Source organism: Pleurodeles waltl, chromosome 11 (assembly GCF_031143425.1).
Source record: "Pleurodeles waltl isolate 20211129_DDA chromosome 11, aPleWal1.hap1.20221129, whole genome shotgun sequence".
NCBI lineage: Eukaryota > Metazoa > Chordata > Amphibia > Caudata > Salamandridae > Pleurodeles > Pleurodeles waltl.
In genome coordinates, this window is record NC_090450.1 from 574,291,007 (window position 1) to 574,311,255 (window position 20,249).

Genomic DNA, 20,249 nt, shown 5'->3' on the forward strand with positions numbered 1-20,249 from the left:
ACTCTGGATGTCAAGAGACCGATAAAGGATTAGTGTCTTAATCGTGTTCTCTGCAAAAGTTTACATTTGTGTCACTTAAGCTTCCAGGCCTTTCCCAAGTAAGAAGAAGAACTACTCTGGGACTCTGCTCATGGGCATGACTATTCAGTGATTATGAAATTCCACCGAGAGAAAACTAGGATTACAGCTAAGAAACCATTCCTTTCTTGCTAGCACAAGTGGGAAGAATTTTAGAAGATGATATTCAGAATCATCATGAGGATTTTCTGTTAGTCTTGCAAGCAACTTTGCTTTACTTACCATCAAACCAAATATTATGGAAGTTAAAAGGCCAAACATCAGGATGTCTCCCTCTGTGCTGATCCAGATGAATAGAGGTAAAGATACTGATGCTTGGTGGCTATTTCACCTTCCTTAGTGTAAGGAAGCTCTGAAGACTGATGTATTTCTTAAAGGTGTGGTGAGGTGTATGAGGCATCGTGGAGTGGAGTGGAGTGGAGTGGAGTGGAGTGGAGTGCTTCTGCTGTATAGTCTTAGACTGCTGAACATAGATGCTACATTGTCCCTTCTGTGCTGGAAGTGGTTGACTGGTAATGCATATAAACATAAGTTTATACTGTGTCCGCAAAAATGAGTTTTGTAGCATACATCAGTTTGCATTTACACGCTTATTCCACTGTCTAGTGGTTGCATCCGGTTGGATCTAGAATTCTTCTTAGTCCTTTATTTTTATTATTTTACTGTGCATTTGCAGTGTCGGCCATTTGGTGCCCTCGGTCCTTCCACTATGATGTCAGACACCTCCTTTGGAAGCCCGTTTGTTTGGTCACCATTTTTAGATTATTTTTTCCACTGTTGAGTCTGGAACCAGGGTGAGAACACAGATTTTCACAGGAGATTAGGTCTTTTCACTGAGTTTTTAGAGCAACAAAAGTAGGAAACAGAGACAAAGGAAAAACCTGTGAGATGAGCATGAGACGGTGGTGTGTGGGATAGCTGTGAACACATAAGCACATGCAAAGATGTTGATGCTAGGGCGATTCAAGCTGGGAAACACAGGCACAAAAGAATGGGAAAGATAGTTTTTAATGTATTTTCAAGGTCATGTCTGCCCACTGGGATTTATTCTGAAATTGTATAGGGAAGATACTCATTAAAGAACGGTTGTTACAAGTACATAATTTTAACCTCTTTAGTGATAGAACTATGATCTTGGGCATCCAGCAGTGACATTGCCCCAACTGTACCTTAATTAGTGGACAACCCAAATCAAGCTGGCAGTTGGTTGAATCCCCCTACCTTAGGCACCTCATGTGTGGGCTGTTGATCCAGCAGTAACTGTTGACCTTTGAAAACTAGGTTCTATGTTACATGAGGACTCGTAGTCTCTAGGTGTGCACCATAGAGAGAGCGCTTTTTGTACTTATTTCTCCCTCTGCTTCTCCTCCAAAGCAATCATAAAAAAACATGTAACCCAAATATTTGTTCGGTCTGATGTTGGCATACTGGTCCCACTGGCCTCTATCTCTGAAGGAAGGCCTCCTTTTCTAGAGGGGAGTCAAGAATTTGAGACTCATCTTGAATGCTATAGCTTAGCAACTAATGACAGAACATTTGAGCTTCATTCACTGGAGTTCCAATAATTCAGCCATTGTTCAGGTACCACGAACCCCCCCCATAAGTAAGTGAGAAGATCAAATGACTTCAGTTTTGTCACAGACTTCTTGAAAATATCAGAAATCTATTTTTAGACCATGTTGATATTGTATTATCTTCTACCCCATGCTAATGTTGATTGAGAGTACATATAGCAGTGCAGGAACCTGCAGTGTTCAGTATTGCAGGTTGAAGATAACTGTTTTTGTTCTTCCCAGTTACAGGAAATCTTGGTCTCTTAAACATGGGAACAGAAATGTCAGTGAAGCAGTGCTCTGCAGCCCCTGAGGGGGATCTCGTTCCGTACAACGGCACAGTTGTTAACATTCGTAATATGCTGGAGAGGATGGAGCACACAGAAAATGGACGCTTGCAGTTGGAGAGCAAGATCCACTCCCTAGAATGTAAAATGGGTGAGCAAATTATGGTGTGAACTGGGGGAAACAGCCTTTATAACCAAGGCAATACCATGCAATGTCTTTACTACACATTTACCACGTATTACCTTTAGCATACATACCTTTACCACGCATATACACCTTTACCACATGCATACCTTTACCACACATGCCTTTAAAATGCAAGGTAAGTTATTTAAGGTAAGTGTGTGTGTGTGTGTACTTATTTACTAATATATATATATATGTTCGATGGCATGTGTAGCTGCAGATACACATGCTGTGCACAGTCCGCCATCTGGTGTTGGACTCAGAGTGTTACAAGTTGTTTTTCTTCGAAGAAGTCTTTTCGAGTCACGAGACCGAGGGACTCCTCCCATTTCGACTCCATTGCGCATGGGCGTCGACTCCATCTTAGATTGTTTTTTTTCCGCCATCGGGTTCGGACGTGTTCCTTTTCGCTCCGTGTTTCGGGTCGGAAAGTTAGTTCGAATCTCGGAAAAAGACGTCGGTATTGTTTGCGTTCGGTATCGGGTTAGTTAGAACAAATCGACACCGAATTTTGAAGAGCTCCGGTGGCCCTTCGGGGTTTTTTCGATCCCCCGTCGGGGCCTGGTCGGCCCGGCCACGTGCGACTTCAAGGCTGATGGAACGGACCCTGTAGGAAGTTGCCTCTGTATGTGCTATTTCAAAGTAAGGAATAGCATGCACAGAGTCCAAGGGTTCCCCTTAGAGGTAAATAGTGGTAAAAAGAGATAATACTAATGCTCTATTTTGTGGTAGTGTGGTCGAGCAGTAGGCTTATCCAAGGAGTAGTGTTAAGCATTTGTTGTACATACACATAGACAATAAATGAGGTACACACACTCAGAGACAAATCCAGCCAATAGGTTTTGTTATAGAAAAATATCTTTTCTTAGTTTATTTTAAGAACCACAGGTTCAAATTTAACATGTAATATCTTGTTTGAAAGGTATTGCAGGTAAGTACATTAGGAACTTTGAATCATTTCAATTGCATGTATACTTTTCAAGTTATTCACAAATAGCTACTTTAAAAGTGCACACTTAGTGCAATTTTCACAGTTCCTGGGGGAGGTAAGTTTTTGTTAGTTTTACCAGGTAAGTAAGACACTTACAGGGCTCAGTTCTTGGTCCAAGGTAGCCCACCGTTGGGGGTTCAGAGCAACCCCAAAGTCACCACACCAGCAGCTCAGGGCCGGTCAGGTGCAGAGTTCAAAGTGGTGCCCAAAACGCATAGGCTAGAATGGAGAGAAGGGGGTGCCCCGGTTCCGGTCTGCTTGCAGGTAAGTACCCGCGTCTTCGGAGGGCAGACCAGGGGGGTTTTGTAGGGCACCGGGGGGGACACAAGCCCACACAGAAATTTCACCCTCAGCAGCGCGGGGGCGGCCGGGTGCAGTGTAGAAACAAGCGTCGGGTTCGCAATGTTAGTCTATGAGAGATCAACGGATCTCTTCAGCGCTGCAGGCAGGCAAGGGGGGGCTTCCTCGGGGAAACCTCCACTTGGGCAAGGGAGAGGGACTCCTGGGGGTCACTTCTCCAGTGAAAGTCCGGTCCTTCAGGTCCTGGGGGCTGCGGGTGCAGGGTCCTTTCCAGGCGTCGGGACTTAGGTTTCAGAGAGTCGCGGTCAGGGGAAGCCTTGGGATTCCCTCTGCAGGCGGCGCTGTGGGGGCTCAGGGGGGACAGGTTTTGGTACTCACAGTCGGAGAGTAGTCCGGGGGTCCTCCCTGAGGTGTTGGTTCTCCACCAGCCGAGTCGGGGTCGCCGGGTGCAGTGTTGCAAGTCTCACGCTTCTTGCGGGGAGTTGCAGGGTTCTTTAAAGCTGCTCCTCGAAACAAAGTTGCAGTCTTTTTGGAGCAGGTCCGCTGTCCTCGGGAGTTTCTTGTCTTTTTCGAAGCAGGGCAGTCCTCAGAGGATTCAGAGGTCGCTGGTCCCTTGGAAGGCGTCGCTGGAGCAGAGTTCTTTGGAAGGCAGGAGACAGGCCGGTGAGTTTCTGGAGCCAAGGCAGTTGTCGTCTTCTGGTCTTCCTCTGCAGGGGTTTTCAGCTAGGCAGTCCTTCTTCTTGTAGTTTGCAGGAATCTAATTTTCTAGGGTTCAGGGTAGCCCTTAAATACTAAATTTAAGGGCGTGTTTAGGTCTGGGGGGTTAGTAGCCAATGGCTACTAGCCCTGAGGGTGGGTACCCCCTCTTTGTGCCTCCTCCCAAGGGGAGGGGGTCACAATCCTAACCCTATTGGGGGAATCCTCCATCTGCAAGATGGAGGATTTCTAAAAGTTAGAGTCACCTCAGCTCAGGACACCTTAGGGGCTGTCCTGACTGGCCAGTGACTCCTCCTTGTTATTCTCATTATTTTCTCCGGCCTGGCCGCCAAAAGTGGGGGCCGGGCCGGAGGGGGCGGGCAACTCCACTAGCTGGAGTGTCCTGCGGTGCTGTGACAAAGGGGTGAGCCTTTGAGGCTCACCGCCAGGTGTTACAGCTCCTGCCTGGGGGAGGTGTTAGCATCTCCACCCAGTGCAGGCTTTGTTACTGGCCTCAGAGTGACAAAGGCACTCTCCCCATGGGGCCAGCAACATGTCTCTAGTGTGGCAGGCTGCTGGAACTAGTCAGCCTACACAGATAGTCGGTTAAGTTTCAGGGGGCACCTCTAAGGTGCCCTCTGGGGTGTATTTTGCAATAAAATGTACACTGGCATCAGTGTGCATTTATTGTGCTGAGAAGTTTGATACCAAACTTCCCAGTTTTCAGTGTAGCCATTATGGTGCTGTGGAGTTCGTGTTTGACAAACTCCCAGACCATATACTCTTATGGCTACCCTGCACTTACAATGTCTAAGGTTTTGTTTAGACACTGTAGGGGTACCATGCTCATGCACTGGTACCCTCACCTATGGTATAGTGCACCCTGCCTTAGGGCTGTAAGGCCTGCTAGAGGGGTGTCTTACCTATACTGCATAGGCAGTGAGAGGCTGGCATGGCACCCTGAGGGGAGTGCCATGTCGACTTACTCGTTTTGTCCTCACTAGCACACACAAGCTGGCAAGCAGTGTGTCTGTGCTGAGTGAGAGGTCTCCAGGGTGGCATAAGACATGCTGCAGCCCTTAGAGACCTTCCTTGGCATCAGGGCCCTTGGTACTAGAAGTACCAGTTACAAGGGACTTATCTGGATGCCAGGGTCTGCCAATTGTGGATACAAAAGTACAGGTTAGGGAAAGAACACTGGTGCTGGGGCCTGGTTAGCAGGCCTCAGCACACTTTCAATTGTAAACAAAGGCAAAAAGTCAGGGGGCAACCATGCCAAGGAGGCATTTCCTTACAGACCCCATTCCGCTTCTGCCCAAAATGCCATAACAAGTATCCGTATATGGATCAACATCTGGTCTGTAACTTGTGCTTGTCCCCCGAGCACAAGGAGGATACTTGTGAAGCCTGTCGAGCGTTTCGGTCGAGGAAGACGTTAAGAGACCGAAGAGCCAGAAGACTGCAGATGGCGTCCACGCCGACAGGTCAAGAGCGTTTAGAGGAGGAAGAAGAAGCTTTCTCCATCCACGAGTCGGACTCTGAAGAGCTCGACGCCGAAGAAACGCCAAAAACCGTGAGTAAGACGTCGAAAATCAAGACTCACGAGAAGTCGACAAAAGCCCAGGGGACGCCACCGCCAACAGGCCATGGCTTAACCCGAAAATTAGGTGACCGATCCAAGGCACCGAAAAAGGGCATGCTGGTGTCGAAGTCATCCGACTCCGGTCGAGATACCACCACACAGCAACCTCGGAGCCGAGACAGCGGCTCCGAGAAGATTTGGCACCGGGACAGCGGCACCGAAAAAGTTCGGCACCGAGACACCACGCCGAAAATAAAGGTTTCTTCGGAGCCTAAAAAGATGTCCGAAAAGGTTTCGGTTCCGAAACATCCAGCCTCGGAGCTGAAAACTGGTTCCTATACAGAGGAACAAGGATTAACCTCCCAAATGCATAGATTCGGAGAGGAGCTTGAAGCTGTAGAACCTGACTACACACAGAGAAGGCTTCACATTCATGAGGACACAGGGAAGATAACCACTCTTCCCCCAATTAAAATAAAAAGAAAACTTGCCTTTCAACAAAAGGACAAGCAGCCACAGGCAAAAGTGGCAAGGAAGACAACCCCACCACCGTCTCCACCACCATCAATGCATGCATCACCAGTAACAACTCCACCACTGATGCATTCACCAGCTCATACTACAATGAGTCAGGATGATCCCGATGCATGGGACCTTTACGATGCTCCAGTATCGGACAACAGCCCAGACTCGTACCCTGCAAGGCTGTCACCACCTGAGGACAGTACATCTTACACACAAGTGGTCGCAAGGGCAGCTGCTTTTCACAACGTCACCTTGCATTCAGAACCAATTGAGGATGATTTTTTGTTTAACACCCTATCCTCCACCCATACCCAATACCAAAGCCTTCCTGTGCTCCCAGGAATGCTAAAAAATTCAAAACAAATCTTTCAGGACCCAGTTAAAGGCAGAGCCATAACTCCAAGGGTGGAGAAAAAGTACAAGCCACTGCCAACAGATCCAATTTATATTACAACGCAACTAACACCAGACTCAGTAGTTGTCGGGGCAGCTCGTAAGAGAGCGAACTCTCATACCTCAGGGGACGCACCACCTCCAGACAAGGAGAGTTGCAAATTTGATGCTGCGGGCAAAAGAGTTGCAACACAAGCAGCAAACCAATGGCGTATTGCCAATTCACAGGCACTTTTGGCAAGATATGATAGAGCTCATTGGGATGAGATGCGGTATTTCATAGAACACTTACCCAAAGAGTTCCAAAAAAGGGCGCAACAGGTGGTGGAAGAAGGACAAAGTATCTCAAATAACCAGATACGGTCTTCGATGGATGCAGCAGATACAGCTGCAAGGACAGTAAACACTGCAATAACAATACGAAGGCACGCATGGTTGCGTACTTCAGGGTTCAAGCCGGAAATTCAACAAGCCGTGCTAAATATGCCATTTAATGAACAGCAGTTGTTTGGGCCGGAAGTCGACACTGCCATTGAGAAACTCAAGAAAGACACCGATACAGCCAAAGCCATGGGCGCACTCTACTCCCCGCAGAGCAGAGGCACATTTCGGAAAACACCTTTTAGGGGAGGGTTTTGAGGTCAACCGACAGAAACCACAACATCACAAGCAAGGCCTACTTACCAGAGCCAATATCAGCGGGGAGGTTTTCGGGGGCAATATAGAGGGGGCCAATTCCAAAAGAATAGAGGAAAGTTCCAAGGCCCCAAAACTCCTCAAAATAAACAGTGACTTACAAGTCACACTACCCCATCACATAACTGTGGGGGGAAGACTAAGCGAATTTTACAAACATTGGGAGGAAATAACAACAGACACTTGGGTCTTAGCAATTATCCAGCATGGTTATTGCATAGAATTTCTCCAATTCCCTCCAAACGTCCCACCGAAAACACACAGTATGTCAAAACAACATATAAACCTTCTAGGACTAGAAGTTCAAGCATTGCTACAAAAAGATGCAATAGAATTAGTACCAAATCTACAGATAAACACAGGAGTTTACTCACTGTACTTTCTAATACCCAAAAAGGACAAAACTCTGAGACCAATATTAGATCTCAGAACACTAAATACCTACATCAAATCAAAACATTTTCACATGGTCACATTGCAAGACGTAATCCCACTGCTCAAACAACAAGACTACATGACAACACTAGACCTAAAGGATGCGTATTTCCATATACCAATACATCCTTCACACAGGAAATACCCAAGGTTCGTATTCCAAGGAATACAATACCAATTCAAAGTGTTGCCATTCGGAATAACAACTGCGCCAAGAGTTTTTACAAAATGCCTGGCAGTAGTAGCTGCACATATCCGAAGGAAGCAAATACTTGTGTTCCCGTACTTAGACGACTGGTTAATCAAAACCAACACGCTAAGACAGTGTTCACAACACACAAAATATGTCATACAAATCCTCCACAAACTAGGTTTCTCGATCAACTACGCAAAGTCACACCTTTTGCCGTGTCAAACACAACAATACTTAGGAGCGACAATCAACACAGCAAAAGGGATTGCCACTCCAAGTCCACAAAGAGTTCAAACATTTCACAAGGTAATACAGGCCATGTATCCAAAACAAAGGATACAAGTCAAAATGGTAATGAAACTGCTAGGCATGATGTCTTCATGCATAGTCATTGTCCCAAACGCAAGATTGCACATGCGGCCCTTACAACAGTGCCTAGCATCGCAATGGTCACAAGCACAGGGTCAGCTTCTAGATCTGGTGTTGATAGACCGCCAAACATACTTCTCGCTTCTATGGTGGAACAGTATAAATTTAAACCAAGGGCGGCCTTTCCAAGACCCAGTGCCACAATACGTCATAACGACAGATGCTTCCATGACAGGGTGGGGAGCACACCTCAATCAACACAGCATCCAAGGACAATGGGACATACATCAAAGGCAGTTTCACATAAATCACTTAGAACTGTTAGCAGTATTTCTAGCGCTGAAAGCATTTCAGCCCATGATAACCCACAAATACATTCTTGTCAAAGCAGACAACATGACAACAATGTATTACTTAAACAAACAAGGAGGGACCCACTCGACACAGTTGTGTCTTTGACACAAAAAATATGGCATTGGGCGATTCACAACCACATTCGCCTAATAGCACAATTTATTCCAGGGATTCAGAACCAGTTGGCAGACAATCTCTCTCGAGATCACCAACAAACCCACGAATGGGAAATTCACCCCCAAATACTAAACACTTACTTTCAAATTTGGGGAACACCTCAAATAGATCTATTTTCAACAAATGAAAACTCAAAATGCCAAAACTTCGCATCCAGGTACCCACAAGATCAATCCCAAGGCAATGCTCTATGGATGAACTGGTCAGGGATATTTGCGTACGCTTTTCCCCCTCTCCCTCTCATTCCATATCTAGTAAACAGGTTGAGTCAAATCAAACTCATACTAATAGCACCAACATGGGCAAGGCAACCTTGGTACACAACACTACTAGACCTTTCAGTAGTACCTCATGTCAAACTACCCAACAGACCAGATCTGTTAACACAACACAAACAACAGATCAGACATACAAATCCAGCATCGCTGAATCTAGCAATTTGGCTCCTGAAATCCTAGAATTCGGACACTTAGACCTCACACAAGAATGTATGGAGGTCATAAGACAAGCTAGGAAACCTACCACTAGACACTGCTATGCAAATAAGTGGAAAAGATTTGTTTATTACTGCCATAATAATCAAATTCAGCCATTACACGCATCTCCAAAAGATATAGTAGGATATCTACTACATTTACAAAAATCGAATCTAGCTTTCTCTTCCATAAAGATACATCTTACCACAATATCAGCTTACCGGCAAATTACTCATTCAACTTCATTATTTAGAATACCAGTCATTAAAGCGTTTATGGAAGGCCTAAAGAGAATTATACCACCAAGAACACCACCTGTTCCTTCATGGAACCTCAACATTGTCTTAACAAGACTCATGGGCCCACCTTTTGAGCCCATGCACTCTTGTGAAATGCAATACTTAACGTGGAAAGTTGCATTTTTAATTGCCATCACATCTCTAAGAAGAGTGAGTGAGATTCTAGCATTTACCATACAAGAACCATTTATTCAAATACACAAGAATAAAGTAGTTCTAAGGACAAATCCAAAGTTTTTACCAAAAGTTATCTCACCGTTCCAATTAAATCAAACAGTAGAATTACCAGTGTTCTTCCCACAGCCAGATTCTGTAGCTGAAAGAGCACTACATACATTAGACATCAAAAGAGCGCTAATGTACTACATTGACAGAACAAAACTAATTCGAAAAACAAAACAACTATTTATTGCCTTTCAAAAACCTCATACAGGAAATCCAATTTCAAAACAAGGTATTGCTAGGTGGATAGTTAAGTGCATTCAAACCTGCTATCTTAAAGCAAAAAGAGAGCTGCCTATTACACCAAAGGCACACTCAACCAGAAAGAAAGGTCCTACCATGGCCTTTCTAGGAAATATTCCAATGAACGAAATATGTAAGGCAGCAACATGGTCTACGCCTCATACATTTACCAAGCACTACTGTGTAGATGTGTTAACTGCACAACAAGCCACAGTAGGTCAAGCTGTTCTAAGAACATTATTTCAAACTACTTCAACTCCTACAGGCTGAACCACCGCTTTTGGGGAGATAACTGCTTACTAGTCTATGCACAGCATGTGTATCTGCAGCTACACATGCCACCGAACGGAAAATGTCACTTACCCAGTGTACATCTGTTCGTGGCATTAGTCGCTGCAGATTCACATGCGCCCACCCGCCTCCCCGGGAGCCTGTAGCCGTTTCAAGTAGAATTTGAACATTTGTACATTTTGTAAATATATTACTTTAACCTTTATTATGTACATACGTATTCACTCCATTGCATGGGCACTATTACTAGCATACACAACTCCTACCTCACCCTCTGCGGGGAAAACAGTCTAAGATGGAGTTGACGCCCATGCGCAATGGAGTCGAAATGGGAGGAGTCCCTCGGTCTCGGGACTCGAAAAGACTTCTTCGAAGAAAAACAACTTGTAACACTCCGAGCCCAACACCAGATGGCGGACTGTGCACAGCATGTGAATCTGCAGCGACTAATGCCACGAACAGATGTACACTGGGTAAGTGACATTTTCCATATATATATATATATATGCATATGTATATATATATATATATATATATATATATATATATATATATATATATATGTTCGATGGCATGTGTAGCTGCAGATACACATGCTGTGCACATCCCGCCATTTGGTGTTGGGCTCGGAGTGTTACAAGTTGTTTTTCCTCAAAGAAGTCTTTTCGAGTCACGAGACCGAGGGACTCCTCCCATTTCTACTCCATTGCGCATGGGCGTCGACTCCATCTTAGATTGTTTTTTTTCCGCCATCGGGTTCGGACGTGTTCCTTTTCGCTCCGTGTTTCGGGTCAGAAAGTTAGAATCACGGAAAAATCGTCGGTATTGTTTGCGTTCGGTATCGGGTTAGTTACAACAGATCGACACCGAATTAAGAAGAGCTCCGGAGGCCCTTCGGGGTTTTCTTTTTCGATCCCCGTCAAGGCCTGGTCGGCCCGGCCACGTGTCTCTTCAAGGCTGATGGAACGGACCCCATTCCGATTCTGTCCAAAATGCCATAACAAGTATCCATATACAGATCAACATCTGGTCTGTAACTTGTGTTTGTCACCAGAACACAAGGAGGATACTTGTGAGGCCTGTCGAGCGTTTCGGTCCAGGAAGACACTCGGGGACCGAAGAGCAAGAAGACTACAAATGCCGTCGGCGCCGACAGGACAAGGGCGTTTCGAGGAGGAGGAAGAAACATTCTCCACCCAAGATTCGGACTCGGAGGAGATCGAACCCGAAGAAATGCCGAAAACCGCGAGTAAGACGTCAAAACAGAGTACTCACGAGAAGATCGCTAAAGCCCAGGGGACGCCACCGCCAACAGGCCATGGTTTAACACGAGAAATATGTGACCGTTCATCGGCACCGAAAAAGGGCGAGCTGGTGTCGAAGTCATCCGACTCCGGTCGAGATACCGGCACACAGCAATCTCGGGCCAGAGATAGTGGCTCCGAGAAGATTCGGCGTCGAGAGAGCGGCACCGAAATGGGTCGGCACCGAGAGGGCACGATGCCGAAAGTAAAAAAGGTTTCGTCGGAACCTAAAAAAGCAGCCGAAAAGGTTTCGGTACCGAAACATCCGGCCTCGGAACCAAAAATAAGTTCCTATTCAGAGGAACAAAGACTGTCCTCACAGATGAAGACACACAGATTTGGACAAGAATTAGAGACAATTGAGCCAGATCACACACAAAGACGGCTCTTTATTCAAAAAGATACGGGGAAGATCAGCACTCTTCCTCCAATCAAGATGAAACGTAAACTTGCCTTCCAAGACAAGGACAAACAGCCACACGCAAAAGTGGCTAAACAATTAACACCACCACCATCCCTACATCACTCTCCGCAACCATCACCGGTAGCCACTCCACCAATGATGCAATCCCCAACTCATACGGGAATGAGTCAAGATGACCCTGACGCATGGGACCTTTATGACGCACCAGTGTCAGACAATAGTCCTGAATGCTATCCAGCTAGACCATCGCCACCAGAGGATAGTACAGGCTACGCTCAGGTGGTATCGAGAGCAGCAGCATTTCAAAATGTCAACCTTAATTCTGAACCCATTGAATACGACTTTCTTTTTAATACACTGTCGTCCACACACAGTCAATATCAAAGTCTTCCGATGCTACCCGGAATGCTAAAACACTCCAAACAAGTGTTTCAAGAGCCTGTCAAAGGGAGAGCTATTACTCCAAGAGTAGATACAAAATATAAACCGCCACCAACAGACCCAGTGTACATTACACAACAACTAACACCATACTCTGTTGTAGTAGGAGCAGCGCGTAAAAGAGCCAACTCACATACTTCAGGAGATGCACCACCTCCAGAGAAAGAAAGTAGAAAATTCGATGCTGCAGGCAAAAGGGTGGCGGCACAGGCAGCAAACCAGTGGCGTATTGAAAATTCGCAAGCTTTGCTAGCCAGATATGATAGGGCCCATTGGGATGAGATGCAGCACTTTATTGAACCTTTACCAAAGGAGTTCCAAAAAAGAGCGCAGCAAGTAGTAGAGGAAGGACAGAGTATCTCCAATAATCAGATACGGTCAGCAATGGATGCTGCAGACACAGCTGCTAGAACTGGCAACACAGCAGTAACAATAAGGAGACATGCATGGCTGCGTACATCAGGATTTAAACCGGAGATACAGCAAGCTGTGCTAAATATGCCATTCAACGGACAGCAGTTGTTTGGGCCGGAGGTGGACACTGCGATCGAAAAACTTAAAAAAGACACTGACACAGCCAAAGCCATGGGCGCACTCTACTCCCCGCAGAGGCACATTTCGAAAGACACAATTTCGAGGGGGGTCTAGAGGGCAAACCACAGAAGCCACAACCTCACAAACAAAGCCCACTTACCAGAGCCAGTATCAGCGGGGAGGTTTTCGGGGACAATATAGAGGAGGACAATTTCAAAGAAATAGAGGAAAGTTCCAAAGTCCCAAAACTCCTCCAAACAAGCAGTGACTTCAAGGTCACAAATCCCCAACACAACACCTGTGGGGGGGAGACTAACCAAGTTTTACAAACATTACCGCCAACAGGCCATGGTTTAACACGAGAAATATGTGACCGTTCATCGGCACCGAAAAAGGGCGAGCTGGTGTCGAAGTCATCCGACTCCGGTCGAGATACCGGCACACAGCAATCTCGGGCCAGAGATAGTGGCTCCGAGAAGATTCGGCGTCGAGAGAGCGGCACCGAAATGGGTCGGCACCGAGAGGGCACGATGCCGAAAGTAAAAAAGGTTTCGTCGGAACCTAAAAAAGCAGCCGAAAAGGTTTCGGTACCGAAACATCCGGCCTCGGAACCAAAAATAAGTTCCTATTCAGAGGAACAAAGACTGTCCTCACAGATGAAGACACACAGATTTGGACAAGAATTAGAGACAATTGAGCCAGATCACACACAAAGACGGCTCTTTATTCAAAAAGATACGGGGAAGATCAGCACTCTTCCTCCAATCAAGATGAAACGTAAACTTGCCTTCCAAGACAAGGACAAACAGCCACACGCAAAAGTGGCTAAACAATTAACACCACCACCATCCCTACATCACTCTCCGCAACCATCACCGGTAGCCACTCCACCAATGATGCAATCCCCAACTCATACGGGAATGAGTCAAGATGACCCTGACGCATGGGACCTTTATGACGCACCAGTGTCAGACAATAGTCCTGAATGCTATCCAGCTAGACCATCGCCACCAGAGGATAGTACAGGCTACGCTCAGGTGGTATCGAGAGCAGCAGCATTTCAAAATGTCAACCTTAATTCTGAACCCATTGAATACGACTTTCTTTTTAATACACTGTCGTCCACACACAGTCAATATCAAAGTCTTCCGATGCTACCCGGAATGCTAAAACACTCCAAACAAGTGTTTCAAGAGCCTGTCAAAGGGAGAGCTATTACTCCAAGAGTAGATACAAAATATAAACCGCCACCAACAGACCCAGTGTACATTACACAACAACTAACACCATACTCTGTTGTAGTAGGAGCAGCGCGTAAAAGAGCCAACTCACATACTTCAGGAGATGCACCACCTCCAGAGAAAGAAAGTAGAAAATTCGATGCTGCAGGCAAAAGGGTGGCGGCACAGGCAGCAAACCAGTGGCGTATTGAAAATTCGCAAGCTTTGCTAGCCAGATATGATAGGGCCCATTGGGATGAGATGCAGCACTTTATTGAACCTTTACCAAAGGAGTTCCAAAAAAGAGCGCAGCAAGTAGTAGAGGAAGGACAGAGTATCTCCAATAATCAGATACGGTCAGCAATGGATGCTGCAGACACAGCTGCTAGAACTGGCAACACAGCAGTAACAATAAGGAGACATGCATGGCTGCGTACATCAGGATTTAAACCGGAGATACAGCAAGCTGTGCTAAATATGCCATTCAACGGACAGCAGTTGTTTGGGCCGGAGGTGGACACTGCGATCGAAAAACTTAAAAAAGACACTGACACAGCCAAAGCCATGGGCGCACTCTACTCCCCGCAGAGGCACATTTCGAAAGACACAATTTCGAGGGGGGTCTAGAGGGCAAACCACAGAAGCCACAACCTCACAAACAAAGCCCACTTACCAGAGCCAGTATCAGCGGGGAGGTTTTCGGGGACAATATAGAGGAGGACAATTTCAAAGAAATAGAGGAAAGTTCCAAAGTCCCAAAACTCCTCCAAACAAGCAGTGACTTCAAGGTCACAAATCCCCAACACATAACACCTGTGGGGGGGAGACTAACCAAGTTTTACAAACATTGGGAGGAAATAACAACAGACACTTGGGTCTTAGCAATTATCCAGCATGGTTATTGCATAGAATTTCTCAAATTCCCTCCAAACGTTCCACCGAAAACACACAATATGTCAAAACAACATTATAGATCTTCTAGGACTAGAAGTTCAGGCATTGCTACAAAAAGAAGCAATAGAATTAGTACCAAAACAACAAATAAACACAGGAGTTTACTCACTGTACTTTCTAATACCCAAAAAGGACAAGAGTCTGAGACCAATACTAGATCTCAGAGCATTAAATACCTACATCAAATCAGACCACTTTCACATGGTTACATTACAAGACGTAATCCCACTGCTCAAACAACAAGACTACATGACAACACTAGACCTAAAGGATGCATATTTCCATATACCAATACATCCTTCACACAGAAAGTACCTAAGGTTTGTATTCCAAGGGGTACATTACCAATTCAAAGTGTTGCCATTCGGAATAACAACTGCACCAAGAGTTTTTACAAAATGCCTGGCAGTAGTAGCTGCACATATCAGAAGGCAGCAAATACATGTGTTCCCGTACCTAGACGATTGGTTTTATCAATACCAACACGCTAACACGGTGTTCACAGCGCACAAAATATGTCATAGAAATCCTCCACAAACTAGGTTTCTCGATCACTACTCAAAGTCACACCTTTTGCCGTGTCAAACACAGCAATACTTAGGAGCGACAATCAACACAGCAAAAGGGATTGCCACTCCAAGTCCACAAAGGGTTCGAACATTTCACAATGTAATACAAGCCATGTATCCAAGACAAAGGATACAAGTCAAAATGGTGATGAAACTACTAGGCATGATGTCTTCATGCATAGCCATTGTCCCAAACGCAAGGTTGCACATGCGGCCCTTACAACAGTGCCTGGCATCACAATGGTCACAAGCACAGGGTCAGCTTCTAGATCTGGTGTTGATAGACCGCCAAACATACATCTCGCTTCTATGGTGGAACAGTATAAATTTAAACCAAGGGCGGCCTTTCCAAGACCCAGTGCCACAATACGTGATAACGACAGATGCTTCCATGACAGGGTGGGGAGCACACCTTAATCAACACAGCATCCAAGGACAATGGGACATACAGCAAAAACAGTTTCAAATAAATCACTTGGAACTGTTGGCGGTATTTCTAGCGCTGAAAGCATTTCAACCCATAATAACCCACAAATACATTCTTGTCAAAACAGACAACATGACAACAATGTATTACTTAAACAAACAGGAAGGGACACACTCGACACAGTTGTGTCTCCTGACACAGAAAATATGGCATTGGGCGATTCACAACCACATTCGCCTAATAGCACAATTTATTCCAGGAACTCAGAACCAGTTAGCAGACAATCTCTCTCGAGATCATCAACAGATCCACGAATGGGAGATTCACCCCCAAATACTGAACACTTACTTCCAAATTTGGGGAACACCACAAATAGATCTATTTGCAACAAAGGAAAACTCCAAATGCCAAAACTTCGCATCCAGGTACCCACAGGATCAGTCTCCGGGCAATGCGTTATGGATGAACTGGTCAGGGATATTTGCTTACACTTTTCCCCCACTCCTTCCATATCTAGTAAACAAGTTGAGTCAAAACAAACTCAAACTCATACTAATAGCACCAACATGGGCAAGACAACCTTGGTACACAACACTGCTAGACCTTTCAGTAGTACCTCATGTCAAACTACCAAACAGACCAGATCTGTTAACACAACACAGACAACAGATCAGACATCCAAATCCAGCATCGCTGAATCTAGCAATTAGGCTCCTGAAATCCTAGAATTCGGACACTTAGACCTCACACAAGAATGTATGGAGGTCATAAGACAAGCTAGGAAACCTACCACTAGACACTGCTATGCAAATAAGTGGAAAAGATTTGTTTATTAATGCCATAATAATCAAATTCAGCCCTTACACGCATCTGCAAAAGTTATAGTAGGATATTTACTACATTTGCAAAAGTCAAAGCTAGCTTTCTCTTCCATAAAGATATTTCTTACCGCAATTTCAGCTTACCTGCAAATTACGCACTCAACTTCATTATTTAGGATACCAGTCATTAAAGCCTTTATGGAAGGCCTAAAGAGAATTATACCACCAAGAACACCACCAGTTCCTTCATGGAACCTCAACATTGTCTTAACAAGACTCATGGGCCCTCCTTTTGAGCCCATGCACTCTTGTGAAATCCAATACTTAACGTGGAAAGTTGCATTTTTAATTGCCATCACATCTCTAAGAAGAGTGAGTGACATTGTAGGAAGTTGGCTCTGTATGTGCTATTTCAAAGTAAGGAATAGCATGCACAGAGTCCAAGGGTTCCCCTTAGAGGTAAAATAGTGGTAAAAATAGATAATACTAATGCTCTATTTTGTGGTAGTGTGGTCGAGCAGTAGGCTTATCCAAGGAGTAGTTAAGCATTTGTTGTACATACACATAGACAATAAATGAGGTACACACACTCAGAGACAAATCCAGCCAATAGGTTCTGTATAGAAAAATATATTTTCTTAGTTTATTTTAAGAACCACAGGTTCAAATTTAACATGTAATATCTTGTTTGAAAGGTATTGCAGGTAAGTACATTAGGAACTTTGAATCATTTCAATTGCATGTATACCTTTCAAGTTATTCACAAATAGCTATTTCAAAAGTGGACACTTAGTGCAATTTTCACAGTTCCTGGGGGAGGTAAGTTTTTGTTAGTTTTACCAGGTAAGTAAGACACTTACAGGGTTCAGTTCTTGGTCCACGGTAGCCCACCGTCGGGGGTTCAGAGCAACCCCAAAGTTACCACACCAGCAGCTCAGGGCCGGTCAGGTGCAGAGTTCAAAGTGGTGCCCAAAACGCATAGGCTAGAAAGGAGAGAAGGGGGTGCCCCGGTTCCGGTCTACTTGCAGGTAAGTACCCGCGTCTTCATAGGGCAGACCAGGGGGGTTTTGTAGGGCACCGGGGGGGACACAAGCCCACACAGAAATTTCACCCTCAGCGGCGCGGGGGCGGCCGGGTGCAGTGTTAGAACAAGCGTCGGGTTCGCAATGTAAGTCAATGAGAGATCGAGGGATCTCTTCAGCGCTGCAGGCAGGCAAGGGGGGGCTTCCTCGGGGAAACCTCCACTTGGGCAAGGGAGAGGGATTCCTGGGGGTCACTTCTGCAGTGAAAGTCCGGTCCTTCAGGTCCTGGGGGCTGCGGGTGCAGTGTCTTTTCCAGGCGTCGGGACTTAGGTTTCAGAGAGTCGCGGTCTGGGGAAGCCTCGGGATTCCCTCTGCAGGCGGCGCTGTGGGGGCTCAGGGGGGACAGGTTTTGGTACTCACAGTCGTAGAGTAGTCCGGGGGTCCTCCCTGAGGTGTTGGTTCTCCACCAGCCGAGTCGGGGTCGCCGGGTGCAGTGTTGCAAGCCTCACGCTTCTTGCGGGGAGTTGCAGGGTTCTTTAAAGCTGCTTCTTGAAACAAAGTTGCAGTCTTTTTGGAGCAGGTCCGCTGTCCTCGGGAGTTTCTTGTCGTCGTCGAAGCAGGGCAGTCCTCAGAGGATGCAGAGGTCGCTGGTCCCTTTGTAAGGCGTCGCTGGAGCAGAGTTCTTTGGAAGGCAGGAGACAGGCCGGTGAGTTTCTGGAGCCAAGGCAGTTGTTGTCTTCTGGTCTTCCTCTGCAGGGGTTTTCAGCTAGGCAGCCCTTCTTCTTGTGGTTGCAGGAATCTAAATTCTTAGGTTCAGGGGAGCCCTTAAATACTAAATTTAAGGGCGTGTTTAGGTCTGGGGGGTTAGTAGCCAATGGCTACTAGCCCTGAGGGTGAGTACACCCTCTTTGTGCCTCCTCCCAAGGGGAGGGGGGTCACATCCCTAATCATATTGGGGGAATCCTCCATCTGCAAGATGGAGGATTTCTAAAAGTTAGAGTCACCTCAGCTCAGGACACCTTAGGGGCTGTCCTGACTGGCCAGTGACTCCTCCTTGTTATTCTCATTATTTTCTCCGGCCTTGCCGCCAAAAGTGGGGGCCGGGGCCGGAGGGGGCGGGCAACTCCACTAGCTGGAGTGTCCTGCGGTGCTGTGACAAAGGGGTGAGCCTTTGAGGCTCACCGCCAGGTGTTACAGCTCCTGCCTGGGGGAGGTGTTAGCATCTCCACCCAGTGCAGGCTTTGTTACTGGCCTCAGAGTGACAAAGGCACTCTCCCCATGGGGCCAGCAACATGTCTCTAGTGTGGCAGGCTTCTGGAACTAGTCAGCCTACACAGACAGTCGGTTAAGTTTCAGGGGGCACCTCTAAGGTGCCCTCTGGGGTGTATTTTGCAATAAAATGTACACTGGCATCAGTGTGCATTTATTGTGCTGAGAAGTTTGATACCAAACTTCCCAGTTTTCAGTGTAGCCATTATGGTGCTGTGGAGTTCGTGTTTGACAGACTCCCAGACCATATACTCTTATGGCTACCCTGCACTTACAATGTCTAAGGTTTTGCTTAGACACTGTAGGGGTACAGTGCTCATGCACTGGTACCCTCACCTATGGTATAGTGCACCCTGCCTTAGGGCTGTAAGGCCTGCTAGAGGGGTGTCTTACCTATACTGCATAGGCAGTGAGAGGCTGGCATGGCACCCTGAGGGGAGTGCCATGTCGACTTACTCGTTTTGTCCTCACTAGCACACACAAGCTGGCAAGCAGTGTGTCTGTGCTGAGTGAGAGGTCTCAAGGGTGGCATAAGACATGCTGCAGCCCTTAGAGACCTTCCTTGGCATCAGGGCCCTTGGTACTAGAAGTACCAATTACAAGGGACTTATCTGGATGCCAGGGTCTGCCAATTGTGGATACAAAAGTACAGGTTAGGGAAAGAACACTGGTGCTGGGGCCTGGTTAGCAGGCCTCAGCACACTTTCAATTGTAAACATAGCATCAGCAAAGGCAAAAAGTCAGGGGGCAACCATGCCAAGGAGGCATTTCCTTACACAACCCCCCCCCCCCCCCAAACGAAAGAGGATGAGACTAACCTTTCCCAAGAGAGTCTTCATTTTCTAAGTGGAAGAACCTGGAAAGGCCATCTGCATTGGCATGGGCAGTCCCAGGTCTGTGTTCCACTATAAAGTCCA

General features: G+C 46.2%; 1 protein-coding gene across 5 annotated transcripts in view; it reads left to right on the forward strand.

The window, feature by feature from the left end:
- CCAR2 (cell cycle and apoptosis regulator 2) overlaps nt 1-20,249 on the forward strand; it is a 566,602-nt gene that overhangs the window by 474,392 nt on the left and 71,961 nt on the right. For all 5 annotated transcript variants that reach the window (XM_069214048.1, XM_069214051.1, XM_069214050.1 and 2 more), the window contains one exon: nt 1,875-2,069. In XM_069214048.1, the coding sequence (XP_069070149.1) occupies nt 1,875-2,069 (195 nt within the window). The remainder of the gene's footprint in view (nt 1-1,874; nt 2,070-20,249) is intronic.